Below are 14,857 nucleotides of genomic sequence, written 5' to 3'. Positions count from 1 at the left end.
AACAGAACAAAGTAGACAAAGGTTAGAAAGGAGGGGTCCCAAACTCACAAACCTCCAGAGGCCAGGCTGGTTATGTGAAAGGGAGAACCGAGGTTTGAGCTGAGACCTGTCTAGAGCAGGCAACTGCGGCCTAGCTCCAGACACGGTCTGTGACACCGGGCCCAGCAGCAAGACTTTCACATATTTTCTCATAAGCCAGAAGTGAGAATTTTTTTAAATGTGAAATATCCCAGTGTTAAGTAGGGACAACTTTCCAACACTTAAAAATAAAGATGCCCTTGGGGCACCTGGGTGGCTCCACTGATTAAACGGCTGACTCTTGGTTTCCACTCAGCTCACCATCTCAAGATCATGAGATCAAACCCCTCTTAGGGCTCTGTGTGCAGTGTGGAGCCTGCTTGAGTCTTTCCCTGTCTTTTCCATTCCCCCTCTGCTCCTCTACCTGCGCTCTCTCTCTCAAATAAATAAACAAAATTTTGTTTTAAAAAAAGTTTTGTTTTTTTTTTTAAATAAAGATGCCCAACCATCTGTGGGCCAACCCTGGGTGAACCATGGGAGACACATGGATGGCTGTGTCTGGCCTGCACCTCCATTAAAGCATATAGGTAAGGCTTAAAAAAAAAAAAATAGTACAAAGGTCAAATGAAGTTCTCTGAGGGAGAGAGTCATTAAGGATTATTGTCAATAAAATGACCAGGAATCCTACTACAGGTATGATCACGAACTCTTCCCTAGTTAGAGGCCAGATTTAGAAACCTATTATATCACAAATAGACATGCATATATATTTTTTCACTGTCAGCCGCTGACGCGGATCAATACTCAGGAGGAAACACACTAAAATAACAGTGTTCAGTTTCGCACATACAATGTGCTTCGGCAGCAGGAAGTAATTCTCACACACATTCCCCCACCAGATGTTTCCAACCTGTTCCTTTAAGAAACCCCCCTCCTCCAGAAGCCCCCACCAGCACCCTCTGCCTCACAGCCGGCCCCTCGGGCCCCTTGGAGGAAGCTGGCATCTGTAATTCACGGAAGAGATTCGTACACACACTCAACCCCAGTTAACTGGGCTCTTGGGAGGCTGCCCGAGGGAGCAAGTGTGGTCTTGGGGAAGAAAGTAAAGGGAGGCTCCCCCAGAGTCATAGGGCCAGCAGGTGGCAAGGCAGCAGAAGGAAGCCTGGGGCCAGGTGCTCTGCTGGAGTGAGACACCTGGCTGGAATCCTGTTTCCATCTCTTCCTAGCTGTGTGGCCCTACATATGTCCGTGACCCCTCTACACCTCAGCTTTCTCATCGTTACTGTAATCCTCACAACACTGTGGAACAGTGACCACTGTGCTCATTTTAGGGTCAGGCTGGAGTTGAAGTCCCGAGTGGGAAACCGAGTGAGCGAGCAAATGCCAGTGGTGGGCCTGGGATCAGAGAAGCTTGTGCCCAGTCCCGCACTCCTGGCTCAATGGAGAGATGCAGAGGCCTTCCTAATGCCACACCTTCCCAGGGAGGCCCTGGTTCAGTACTCCCCTAACCCCTACTTCCAAGCACCTCCTCCTTGCCCCCAAGGCAGGAGGGCAGAGCGCCCATCCCAGAAGAGCAACAGACCACAGGCATCAGGGAAAATACAACATGAGACACCCAGAGAGTCCTCCTGGCCTGAGGCAGAGCAATTTTCAAAGTGCACCGCCCATCCCGGATCCCGGATCCAGGATCCTGGTTCCCCAACCCCAGGCAACTGATAGAGTGCCACGAACAGCAGGCACCACAGAGCCCTCTGGGAGCACTGCTTGCCAACCTGGGGAACTGCAAATAAACACACTCCTCAGGAATACAAGTTCAAAGGCAGTCCCAGAGCGCTCCTTGGGAGAATGGAGTTGGCCCCTGGGGAAGGTGAGCTCTGCCTCCCAGGGGTGCTGACGAGCTGAGGATGTGGGCAGAAAGGCGAGAGTTCCCAGATGGACTCTCAACAGAATTTGTTAAATACGCAGATCCTTGGCCCACCCCAGACTGGTCCCATCGTGCTCCCTGGGCATGAGCCCTAGAGTCCCCACTAACAGGCTCCCCAGGGACTGCGAAGCACCCGCAAAGAACCGTTCTTCAAGGCTAAGCTTCCTGCTCTCAGCCAGAAAGTTACTGAGTACCGGCCATAACATCCACTCCCTCGCTTCTTCAGTCACTCAGCAAATATTTTGGGCAAACAAGAGTGGGTGACTGAGACAGTTTAGTCCCTGCCTTCGGGAGCCGACACTCTGGGCAGATTAAATAAAAACAATTACACTGCATGATGCATTTATGTAAGGGGCTCTGGGCCCTTTTAGGAGACCACCTAACTGCAGGCTGCCCCTGTAGGAGTGAGTGAGGCTTAGGGGCCTGGTGGCAGGGAAGGAGATATGAGAGGCAAGGGAGCAGCCTGGGTGGAGGCTGAGAGACAAGGAACAGCCTGACAGGTGCCAGCCACAGGAAGAAGCACAAGACCCTGCGTTTCTGGAAAGTCACCTGATCTAAGCGGGCAGATGATAAGATCAGTGCTCAGGGGACCTAAGACCAGTAAGCAACTCCTGGGGGCTGGAGTGACCACAAAAGACTTCCTGGGGAGGCCTGGGTGGCTCTGTGGGTTAAGCATCCGACTCTTGATTTCAGCTTGGGTCGTGATCTCAAGAGTTCTGAGAGCCAGCCCCACAATGGGTGTGGAACCTGCTTAAGATTCTCTCACTCCTTCTTCCCATCCCCTGCCACCCCCCAACCCCCACATGCAAGCTCTCTCTAAAAACAAACAAATAAAAAAAAAAAACTTCCTGGAGGTGGCAAAGAGTACTTCCTAGAAGGATGCAGAGGGGCTGGGTTCTTTCCTAGGGCAGGAAGTGGGAAGGTGCCCTCAATAATTGCTTCAGATTCCGAAGAGTGGGGGGGAGTGGGGTACAAAGAGCAGCCTGTGCAGACACACCTTCCTTCCCACCCCTGATCAGCAGCAAAACTGCTCAGCTTCCAGCAACAATTCATTCAACCACCGAAAGAACCCCCCTCAACACATACATACAGAACACTGTTTCCATTTTCCAGATCAAGAAATCCAGGCACAGAGGTCAAGTGACTTCCCCAAGGACAGGGATCTGAATCAAGCAGTGTAGCTCTAAAACTAGAGCCCTATATACTGCCCCAGAGCGGCTCAATCTAGGAGGACTGGGCAGTCCCTCTGCCAATGGGGCTTCAGTGGGGGTTGGGCGAGGGTTCCTCGTCAAGGTCACACCACCACCAACTGACTTCATGGGTTGCTCCTCAGCCACGGCAGAGGTTCAGTCTTAGAACAGTGGTCTTCCCCATCTGCTCAGATGTCAGGGCTCCCCTAGCAGCCTTGCAGGAGCACATGGAAGGGCAGGGTGGGAAACGGGTCCTTTGTCCTGCTTAGGCCCTGGGTCAGAGACCTGTAGGCTCAAACACCAGCTCCACAACCACAGGCTGCACAGACTACGCATCCAGCCAGCACTCACACCTCTGTGAGCCCTGGTTCCCTCATTCATTCCTGCCTGTTTCTAATTGGGATTGTTTAACAAGATGTACAGGTAAAGGGCCTCTTAGTCCACTGCCTAGCAGAGTAAGTGCCAAACACATGGTAGCTGCTATGATGATGATTATTAACCTCATCATTCTCCCTGTCATCTGTACCATCACCATCCTTATTAGTGTCATTTAATGCTGGGGCTTTTATGACCCAAGCAAACAGAAGAAAATCCAGCATCCGAAGCTCAGAATTCTCTCAAAACCAAAGGGAAGGAAAACGTGGGCCTGCTTTTTTCCCTTCCTTCTCCTATCTACACTCAGCAGAGGGCAGCAAACAGGAACCATCCAAAGATAAGAGAGAGAGAGGAGAGAGACACATGGAGAGAAAGCTACACACTCATAAATACACACCCACCCACCACAGCAAGCTGAATTGTTTAGCTTCCTCTAGCTTCCAAAGTATGAACACTCCGCCTCCTCCAGCTAAGAAGGCCAGGCAGAAAAAAAAGTCGAAGCTGAAGAGACAGAAGTTCTTTTTCAGCTTGAGAGAAATTTTCAATGAACTGACTTTGAACGTGTGTGTGTGTGTGTGTGTGTGAGCACACACACACACACAGGGAGGGTGGGCAGCAGCTCTCTGGACGTCTGGGGCGGGGGTGGGGGGGGGAAAGCAGTAGCAGAACTCACAGGCAAGACTGAATAAAGACAGCTTTCAACCACACTTTATCTCAGCCCTCTACTCCTCACTGGCAAGCCTCTACCTTCCAGCTTTCCTCAGGAGGACAGTGAGGCTCCCAGAGTGCAACAGCCCAGCCAAAAGATGGCAGAGCTGGGATGAGAACACAGACCTTCAGACTGAAGGTACAGTGATCAACGCTGAGTCCACAATGGCCGAGAGGTTTTTACCTCAGGGACCAAGCCTGATTCCCCCAGGAGTGGCAGCTTGGGACACTAGGTCAGTAGAGGTTCCGGAATGGACACCTGTTGTCTTCATCCCCCCTAGACTGCATTTCCCCTCCTTCCCACAAAAGCACTCGGATTCTTCTCTGGGAACTGCTCTTCTACAATTCCGATGGCCCAAGCCTCACCCTAGCTCCAGGGTGGGTTAAGTCAATCAGCAAAGCTCATGCTCTTGACAAGTGTGAATGGTTTAGAGAGCATATTAGATCTATATTGGGCAGTTAATACCTAAAGAGATCTTGCTAGCACTTAGAGGGGAAAAAGTTCCCTCTCTCTTGTAGAAAAGCTACCACAAGAGACAGACTCTCTCCTCCAGGATCTGGGTATGGATATGAGGTCGGAAAGAGCTACAACCACTTTTTGCTACCATAAGGGCTCAGTCTAGGCCATGAACCTCTAGATCAGACCATACCTGAAGCCATCATGATTACAGGAGCTAATATATCCCCTTACTCATTTCAGCCCATTCTGTTACTTACAAGTGACAGAGAATCCAAAGTGGTTCCTCAGCTCACATGAGCGCCATTTGCCACAGGTGGCAGTAATGATGCCGCATGCGATGCACCCATTTACTTTCTCAATTTCCTTGTCGGATCCCTTTGCCACCTTAAAGTCTGATTCATTTTACTTGCTTTAATGCTATAAAAACTTGGGAAGAAATGTATAAAAATGGATCTGCAAAAAAGCCAGATAAGTTCCAGCCAATAACTGGGCATTAAATATCACGCTCCAAAACCGGGACAGATGATCTTGACTAATGTGTGATAATGGTAGAGAAGGATCAATTATTGGGATGTGGGGGTAAAAATATTCATGGTGAAATAGAGCAGGGATGTGGAGAAGAACCGGGTTCTGATCTGCACTACCCGCTCTGAGAACAGATTTCCCCTCTCCTGGGCTTCAGTTTCCACACCTACAAAACAAGGAGGCTGAAGAGATGACTTCTGAAGCTCCGACACATCTCAATCATTCAGCAAACACATTCTGACCGTCTTCCAAGTACCAAGCCTTATGCTACGTTCTAGAAGAGGATGCGTTTCCTCCTTCAAGACTTTTCTGGAAGGGGAGGCCACGATGCATTTGCTAGCCAAAGGAACTCAGGAAGGTACAGGGAACCTCCTCTCCCCACTGCACTGGGCGGGAAGACAGAGGTTCTCTGAGAAGAAAGACTCTTATTTCAGTCTTCCTGGAAGCCAGGATATCTAGATGGGATGCTGAGGGTCAGATATATACAAAATACAGAACCCAGTGCAAACACCATCAGGAACCACCAGTTTGCCTCTGGGGTGTTTTTCAGTGATGGGCTCCTGATGCCATCCTTGTGTAAGAATCAACTGTGTACAAAGTACGATCAGCAACTAGATGGTTATCTCTGAAATGGGTCTTTGCGTTTTCATCCCTGATTCCCTTATTTGTTATTGTGCCACTGGTGCCAACAGATTAAAGACTGACCACCCTCAGAGTATAAACACATCCCTAAGTAGTAAGCTGTGTCACAACCTAGGTACAGGGAGGCCTGTTTTAACATACTTCTACTGTTTGGACCTTTGCAGTATGTGCTTCCAAACAAACTCATGGAGCCCCAGGAAGCTCAAGTTGGAAACATCCTAACGGAAGATCTATTCCCTGTGTCGCAAATAAATTTCAACATGCCATTAACTCCACTTGGGTAGCAATGTGGAGAAACAGTCTGAAGCCAAGTCCGGGCTTAGTGGGAAAGAGACTAGTGAGCAAGGTCTGCCCTGGCCAGGGAAGGGGAGCACCATTATGATACACATCTACCTTCCCTCTCCTGAATATAAACCTTTACTTTATAGTTGAGAGATCAAGGACCAAAGAGGTTAAACCACTTTCCTAAGATCCCACGGGGAGTTCAGGGGCAGGAGAGAGGAACTAGAACCCCAGCCTCTGTCCCCAGGCCTTCCTTAGCTGGGCTCCGAGGAGTGTACAAACCTAGGATGACAGAAGGAATGCAGGGAGCCAGATTTGCTCAGGGAAACCAACCCAAACCAACCGAGCCCCACTGGCATCAGATTTCAGCTGGGCATGCAGACAGACAAGAGATTAGCAGGATAAAGGGTCCCAGCCCCTCCGTGGAAAATTAAAGAAATCATTCCAAGGCTACATTTCTATGGTGCTTAACTTTCTGATGGGTAAGGCTGTGCCGCCAGGAAGACGAAAAAGGGGTGGGGTGAGAGGGAAGGTATTGATTTCTGGACGTTCTAAGAATAAGGTTCAGCTCTGACACAATGAGAAAAACTCTTAATACTTGAAAATTAAAATCACTGGTATTCTATTATCCTACCAATTTCCATTCCACAGTCGCTATTATCCAATGAAGTCATTTCTCACAAGAGATTATGGCTCTGAAATGGGGGAGGAGACTACATCACATTTCCTAACATGGGTGTTTGACAGCTAGTTCCCAGGTCTGGAATGAGAAGCAGACTGCAGGATCAAACCAAGGCATTAAACAGACTGGGGCTAGGAATGAGCGGGACACCTAAATTAAAATGAAGATGGCTCTAGTTAAATTTTAAATAAATCAATAAATAGAATGAAGATGGCTTCAGGACTGGCTTTTCTTGCTCAGTTTTGCAACTCTCTGAGAAGCCAGCTGTCTGACCAGCTAAATGTTGAAATCCTAAAAGCATTATGTGTCCTTTATAAATCAGCTGCCCTACCCAGCTCCAGAACTATACCTAGGATGAGCCAGCAGAACAGTTCTATAGACTTACTTTCTAGTAGACGATAAATGCTCACAACTTGAAACTCTTTTATTCTTCAATCCAGGGGAGAAGTCAAGGAGTTAAAGGACTGCTCTAACAGTGGGTATGTTAACCCTCAAACCCACAGGGAACATATTTTGCATGTGGATAAAGTCCTGCCAGACTTTCCTCCAAAGCCTCTGCAGTTATTTCTCCCCAAAAGAGCAACAAGGTGCTCTGGGATGATGCTCAACAATCACAAGAGTGACAAGGTGAGCTCTGAACTGTTCAGCCCTGTCGAAAGGAGCCCTGTGCGCTCCAGATGCCAGATTTCCCAGAGAGCAGGCTGATGTGTTCGGCGCATGTTCCAGCCGCCTGGGATGAGGGACAGAACACCATCACTCTGAGAACTCAGCCTCCTCCCTCAAGGCCAGCTGACATTCAGAAAGGGGACTGGGGGCCAAGCCTGGTGCTGTGCATCTGCAGGAGAGTGACACAAAAAGTGGCTGTGTGGAAATTTGGCAGAGTATTCCTGAAAGGCAGCAGATGAATGCTGAATCCTACAGCACCTAGCAGAGCTTCTCACTGGAGAAACAGCTCCTTTCTGCTACTCCCAGGAAGCAAGGCGAGTTTCTTTAAAGCAAGGATAAGGCATCCATAGCCCCCACACCCACCACCACACCCTTTCACGTCTTCTTCCTCCTCCTCGTGATATTCCAGGGCAAAAGAAATGAGCGAGAACTAGACCCTCGCGGATGAGCCTGTCTGTCCATTCCAGTTAAGGGCTCTAAGCAGTGCCCAGCTGTTGCTCCCTGATCTGTTCGCCCAAAAGGCTGCCTTACTCCATCAATTCCCTCTTGCACAAGTGAGTAATTTACTTTGAAAGCTCAAGCCAAACTGGCAGTTAACCTTGACCTTCTCTCTACACATCTGGGTCTACAGAAAATGAAAATCAGGACGTCTCTGGCATTCACGACAAATGAAATACGAGGGCTTTCTTCAGGCAGAGGCAGAATGTCAGGAGCTATTTCAGAACTGGCTCCAGATATTCTAAAGGAGAATTAGTGCTCAGGCAGGACACTCCCCACCTTGACCTGGGGCTGTGTCCAGTATGGAGCCCCCACTGCTGGGGATGCTACAAGGGACCCCAGCCCTCAGGAAAGGCACAAGTGGCCACTGTACTCCTCATTGATTCACTGATGGTATCATAATGCTGGATCTGGACCAATAACCACATTTTACGGATGGAGAAAGGGAGGTTCAGAGAGGGAGATGAGAGGTGATCAAAGACAAACACATCAAGTTACAGGTAGTGCTAAGACAGAACCCTGACCTCTGGCCCCTGATGCTGGGACAGGGTAAGAACAGAAGAAAAATTTCATGAAGGAAAAACTCATATGCACACAGAATTTAAGGGAAAGAGGTCTAATATGTCTTTCAGGGTTTGAACCAGGGGTTTAGTGAAAGAGTTGAAGGAGCTTAATATCCAAACAATGAGATCGACCAAAAAGATCACCAAGGCCCTCCAGGACGGTTTGCAACAATTCCCAGAGTGACAGGCTGTACTCATATTGGTCATCCCTGTGGCAAGCAGCCTTCCCTCTGTGCTCAAGATGCCAGGCTGCCCAGGCAGCAGCCGGATACCAGGAAGAGAGAGAAAAACATCAACCTCAAAAGTCAGTTCCTTCCCTCATCCTGCCAACAATCAGTCAAGTTTGACCCCGATGGGCAAGTTATTCACTTCCCATGGGACCAAGAAATGCCATAAGAAAACCTGAATGAAATGTCCCACTGCGTGGAACAGTTCAAGCATGTGTACACTCACCCATACTGACTGAGCCAGGAGCTGGGAAGGCAGGAGGGCTCTGACAAAGCTTTCTGCTATGAGTCTATATCTATGTGTGACACAACACACACACACACACACACACACACGTGGGTGAGTTCAGAAGCAGGAACGATTAAGATCCTAGTCTTGGCTGCAAGAAACAACGCACCTAATCAAACTGGACAAGTTCAAAAGGGATCATGGGTACTCTCCAAAGGGACACGGAAGGCACCTGATGTTCCATCCTCAGGTCACATGGCGCACAAATAGCCTCTGGGAAATTTTGGGGGTCCCTCCACCAGAACTCCCACTTCTGGACTCCCAGAAGGTCAAAGGCAGGAGGTCCCTCAAGAACCAAGAGCTTCCTCCCTCCCCCTAGACCTGAAGCTCCAAGGGGAGTATGATCTTTGTATCCTCCAAGGCACCCACAGGTCTAGGAAAGAGGGAGGGAGAGGGAGAGGAGAGGGGAGGGCAAACAAATGGGGAGAGGAGGGAGGTCAGGTGTCCCATTGCCCAGATGGGAAAACAGGAAAGGGGCTGACCTGAGGAGGCAATCTTGGATCAGCAGGTGGGGACAAAAGCAGAAAAGACCTGGACACTAAATAGAAGGACCGGCAGCTCCTGAAGAAGGAGTCACCCTGGGGTACAGGAATGCAGACAGGACTCTACAAAAGCAAAAGATGCTGGGAGGAAAGGGAATACCAGACAGGGACAGAAAGGAGGATGGTAACCTAAGGTAAGAAACAGACCTTCCAGACTGAGCACCAGGAGTGTCGGTTTCTAGTTCTGATTCGGCCTCTGGCTGACACGGGGGCCCTGGACAAATCCCTGTCCTTCTCTGAGCCTCAATGTTCCCAATCCCCAAAATGGGAAGAACCGAAGAACCGAAGAGTCTCAGGGGCTGACGCTAAGGAGGCAGAAAAGGAAAGGTGGAGGAAGGAACCGAAGGCTCCAGGTGAATGCGGGGAGAGAGTATTCCCACCCCCCACAGCAACGGGGGTCTCACCAGTCCGGCCGCCGGGACCACCGCCGCCCCCGATCCCCCGGGGGTGCCGTCGGGCTGCCGCTCGCGGTACAGCGCCCAGAGCCCCACGTTGGGCAGAAGGACCAGGGCCGCCAGCACCAGCGCCACCGCCTGCAGAAGCCGCTTCTCCTTCCGCCTCATCGGGGCCGGTCAGCCCCGCCGCGCCCCGCCGGCCCCGCCGCACGGCCCCCGGCTCCGCGCGTCCGCCCGTCCGCCCGGCGGCGGCAGCAGCTCGGGCGAGGAGAAGCTGCCGCGGCGCCGGCCCCGCTCCAACTCCGCGGCACTTCCGCCGCTCGCCGGCCGGGGAGCCGGCCTCTGCCACCGCGCCGCCGCCACGGGGGAGGATGTCGCCGCCGCCGCCGCCCCTGAGCCGGCCGAGCCTCGCGCCCCGCACCGCCCCCCTCCAGCTCGGCGGCTGAAGTCTGGGCGCCGCGGGCCCCGGCCTCGTCCCGGCTGTTCCCCGCCCGCCCCGGCGCGGCGGGGGCCCCGGAGCCGAGCGCTTCCCCCTCTCGGGCCGCGATGGTGCGGTCCGCTCCTCCGCGGTTACCCCGCCCGCGGCAGCTTTGCGAAAGTCCCGGAGTTGGCGAGTTGGGCGCTAACTGGTATGGGCTGAGCGAAGGTGCTGGTCCGCGCGCTCGGACGCGCCGGGGACCGCCCCCCGTCCCCCCCCCCCCACCAAGCCCTCCACCCCCCCGCCCCAAGCTCTGCCCTCAAGCTCTACTGCGGACTACCCCACGGGGGTGTGCAGATAGTGCTCCAGCCCGCGGGACGCTCGGGACTGTGGCTGCCCACCCCTTGGAGTGGCTCCGCTCTGGGGACCAACTTTGTCCCGGGGACTCGGGAGTCCCGGGCGTGCAGTGGAGCCGTAACTGTGCTCCACGTGCACGGGTCTGCGGCGGGCCCCCAGTTTTCCTCCTCTCAGAGTTCCTGGCGTTAGTTGTGAACGCCCTTTGTAAACTGTGGAGTGCTGCGCCCGCCTACCCCCGTCTGTTGTGCCTGCAAAGCGGCGGGAGGGGACCGGAGCCTCCCTGCAGGAGCTTTGCTGGAGCTTTTCGCACGCAAGCCCAGTCTCCTTGGCGCTGGAATGCCCTCCACTCCCATAAATACTTCTAGGTGCTTAGCTCATGGAGCCCTTTCTCGAAAAAACTCTTGTCGGTTTCTGTCTCCTGTTCAGCTATGTGGGCCGGACACTGCCGGGCACCGGGATGAAATGAAAACAGATTCGAGCCCTGTCGTCCGGGTGCTGAAACATTAAATGCATAATTGCGTTAGGCGAGGGAGTGTGCCTGTAACCGCGATGAGGGCTCTGGAGAAGTCGAGCTGCCTGGGCTCTGTGAACGGCTGCGGAGCGGTCTCCGACGGTGATGCCTGTGGCTCCTCAGTGCTCTCCCTTAATTGCTTCCTCTCTGATGGCCAGGGATGACGCACCCTCTCGGATGCCTTTCTCTTTGCCACCCCCACCTGTGTCCTTTGGATTCTCTGCGTCTCCCACCCAACCACTGACCCCCATGCCTAGTCCCTCAGCCTCGAACCGCCACCCTGCAGTCCTCGCCGTTGTTCCAGCTCCAGGCTGAGCCATGGAGGCTCTATTGTGCTGAAATTATAGCTCGGATCTGGGCATCTCCCAAACCTTAAGAACTCCCGTCACCTAGGCTCCAGAGTTCACACTCCTTGCTTTATCTCCTCTGTCCTGCCATGTTGCTGGTTGCTTTCCTTTATGTGCTGTTGTCCAGGAAGTTCCTTCCACCCTGAAAGCCTGCTCCTCTTCCACATCTATATTGATGGAAACCTTTGTTCATCCTTCCACATCTAGTTGAACTGCTACCCCTCCACGGACTCCTGCAAAACTTATCCTCAGAGGGCTGCTGTCTTTCTTTGAATTTCTGTCACAGTAATGCTGACCTTTTATTGAAGACTTACTCTGTGCCAGACACCATGTTAAACCCTTGACACACATTACCTCTTTTAATGCCCACAGTTAGCTACCCTGTGGAGTAAGTGCTTTTCTTACCCTGGCTTGCAAAGGAGACTCATTAAAGAAAGCCACTAGCAGGGTTTTAACAAAGAGTAGTTAGTATCAGCCCTCTGCTCCAATCTGTCCAGTGCTTTCCCATGGATTCCCATTGGATTGCCATGGATTTCCCATGCTTTCACATGGATTTCCCTGTCCAGTGGATTTCTATAAGGAGCTGCAAGATCCTGCGAGGCCATATGTGAAGAGCCTTCACCTTTTCTTTCTTCATTGTGCCCCCATTGTGCTCACTTGCCTTCTTGCTATCATCAGAGGTCCTTTCCTGCCTCTGCCTAGAAGGCTCACTCTTCTATCCCTAGATCTTAGCTCTATACCTTAAAAATGTTTTTTTTTTAATTATTTCAGTGGTAAAATATACATAACATAAAACTTAGAATTTAAACCATTCATTGGCATTACTATATTCCCATTATGCATCATCATCACTATTCATCTCCAGAACTTTCTCATCATCTCTAACTGAAACTGTACCTGTTAAACAATAATGCCTCATTTCCTTTCCTTTCAACCCCCAATAACAACCACCATTCTACTTTCTGTCTTTATGAGTTTAACTACGTACTTCATATAAGTAGAATTGTACGATATATGTCCTTTTGTTTTTGGCTTACTTCACTCAGTATAATATTTCTGAGGTCTATCCATTTGTGGCAGGTATCAGATTTTCATCCCTTTTGAAGATTTAGTAATAGTCCATTGTATGTAGATATGGCACTTTGTCTAGCCATTCATCCATGTGTGGACTTTTGGATCATTTCCACCTTTTGGCTAGCATTATTAATCCTGCTAGGAAGAGCCCTATGCTTTTTACACTGCAGTTGATAACACAGTATTTACAGAATTGAATTTCCATCTGTCTCTGACAAAAAGGAAGTTCCTAGAGGTGAAGATAATATTGCAAAATTCTCGTATGTGCCTTCACAGCGAAAGCACAATGCTAGAAACAGAGTAGCTCGAGTGGTCCTTTTATAAACATAAGGCTCACTCTGCTCCTGGGAAGCTGCCTGGGACTTCCCTGTGTGTTAGAATAATCTATGAGAATCCTTACCATATAGCTCATGGGGCCCTACATGATCTGACCCAATTTCTAGACTTTGTTCTCTCTCCTTCCCTTCTAGTTACACTGGTCTTCTTGCTGCATACCTCAAATGCACCAAGCTGATGATACCGCCTCAGAGCTTTTGCACATTTGCTGTGCCATTGTCTAGCAATCTTGTCCTCTATACCTCTCCCCCACATCTCTCAGGAACCAGACCAAATTTTCTGCCTAGGAGAAAGCCTCCCTGACCAGCGGATCCAAAATATCAAAGAGCATCCCATTTCCATTTGCTGCATTTTTCTTTAGAACAGGTATCCTTTACAGTATGTTCTGCTGCTGCTGCTAGCACATACTTCTCTTTTTTTGGAAATCAGAAAACTGGTGTTCCTTCCAAGCAGAGGAATCTGCAAACAAGTCCCCCTTCTCCCTGAGCCAAAGCAACAGGAGTTGAGGCAGGACACATGGATTTTAGCTCATACTCCTGCTCAGACCACACAAAGCTAACCTATAGCCTCTCCCAGGCCTGAAACACAATAGGTGCTCAATAATTACAGGATGAGTAGAGCATAGCGGCTGAAGTCATGTACTGGAAAATCTTCAGTGTCTCTCTCCTCCTCAGCTCATCTTCCAGCTCCCTAGAGGAGTCTGTATGAAATTGGATTTGAGCTTATTCTTGTGTCTTACCGAGTGACTTGTTGATCAAAGCTGCATTCCAGCTCCCTCAGCCTTCAATGGAAACTCTAACCCACGAACCCAGCTTTAATCCCAGGGCTCTTTGATCACCTTCTACAGTGTGGGGATGCTGGGGGGAGCTCCTAGGGCTTTATCCCACTCACACCATACCATTTGAGACATGTAGGCAGCCTATTAGTTCTGGCTGTTTTTCTGGGAAAACTGATCTGGTCACTAGCTGAAATAGAACAAGATTGGTTACTTTTGGACTGACCTGTCCTAAGCCTATTGTGGGTATTAAATGAGATGATGTGCATAAAGGGCTTACCACAGACACCCATCTGAAGATATTAGTAACTTTGGCTGAAATAAAAGCCCAGCACAGCGAGGAACACTGAAGACAGGGATTAATAGGATTTCAGCTAAATCTTTACCCGTGGCCTGGGCCTCTCCAATCTCATCTCCTATCATTCTCTTGTCACTCCAAACCATGCGCCACACCTTCTTCCTGGTTCTGACCCTACTCTCTGCCCAATCCAGCCCCAAGGCCTTTGAATTAGCCCTTGTCTCTGCCAGAAATGCTGGTTCCCTAATCTTCCTCCACTACTCCTCCCTCTCATTCTTCCGATATTAGCTTAAATGTCACCTCCTCACAGAGACCCTCCCTGATGGTCCACCTGAAGTTGCCTACCTTACATCTTTTTTTTTTTTTTTAAGATTTTTCTTTCTTTATTTGACAGACAGAGATCACAAGTAGGCAGAAAGGCAGTGTTGGGGGGAGGGGAAGCAGGCTCCCCGCTGTGCGGAGAGCCCAATTCGGGGCTCCATCCCAGGATCCTGAGATCATGACCTGAGCCAAACAAAGGCAGAGGCTTTAACCCACTGAGCCACCTAGGCGCCCGCCGACCTTACATCTTGCTATGTTTTCTTCACAGTGCACATCCCTCTAGGCCATAATTTATTTATTTGTGTATTTACTTGTTTGTTATTGAGCTCCTCCAGATCACACATCAGCTGCATGGAGCAGAGGCCTTGGCTGCTCCTTTCCTGCTCTATCCCCAAACCCTGCACCATACATGCCTGACACATGGAAAGGATGAG

At 50.5% G+C, this 14,857-nt stretch overlaps 1 protein-coding gene across 2 annotated transcripts in view; it reads right to left on the bottom strand.

Moving 5' to 3' along the window:
- Positions 1-10,282, bottom strand: part of GALNT10 (polypeptide N-acetylgalactosaminyltransferase 10) — a 213,986-nt gene extending 203,704 nt beyond the window's left edge. For both annotated transcript variants that reach the window (XR_006606628.1, XM_045079595.1), the window contains exon 1: positions 9,996-10,282. Coding sequence is in view for 1 of the 2 variants with exons in the window: in XM_045079595.1 (XP_044935530.1) it covers positions 9,996-10,154 (159 nt within the window). In the remaining variant the exon portion in view is untranslated. The remainder of the gene's footprint in view (positions 1-9,995) is intronic.
- Positions 10,283-14,857: the final 4,575 nt, after the last annotated feature.

This window comes from Mustela putorius, unplaced genomic scaffold (genome assembly GCF_011764305.1).
Source record: "Mustela putorius furo isolate JIRA1106 unplaced genomic scaffold, ASM1176430v1.1 tig00000407_pilon_pilon_pilon, whole genome shotgun sequence".
In the NCBI taxonomy this organism is placed as follows: Eukaryota; Metazoa; Chordata; class Mammalia; order Carnivora; family Mustelidae; genus Mustela; species Mustela putorius.
The sequence above is the reverse complement of the archived record's forward strand: the minus strand, read 5'-3'. Positions and strand labels throughout refer to the sequence as shown.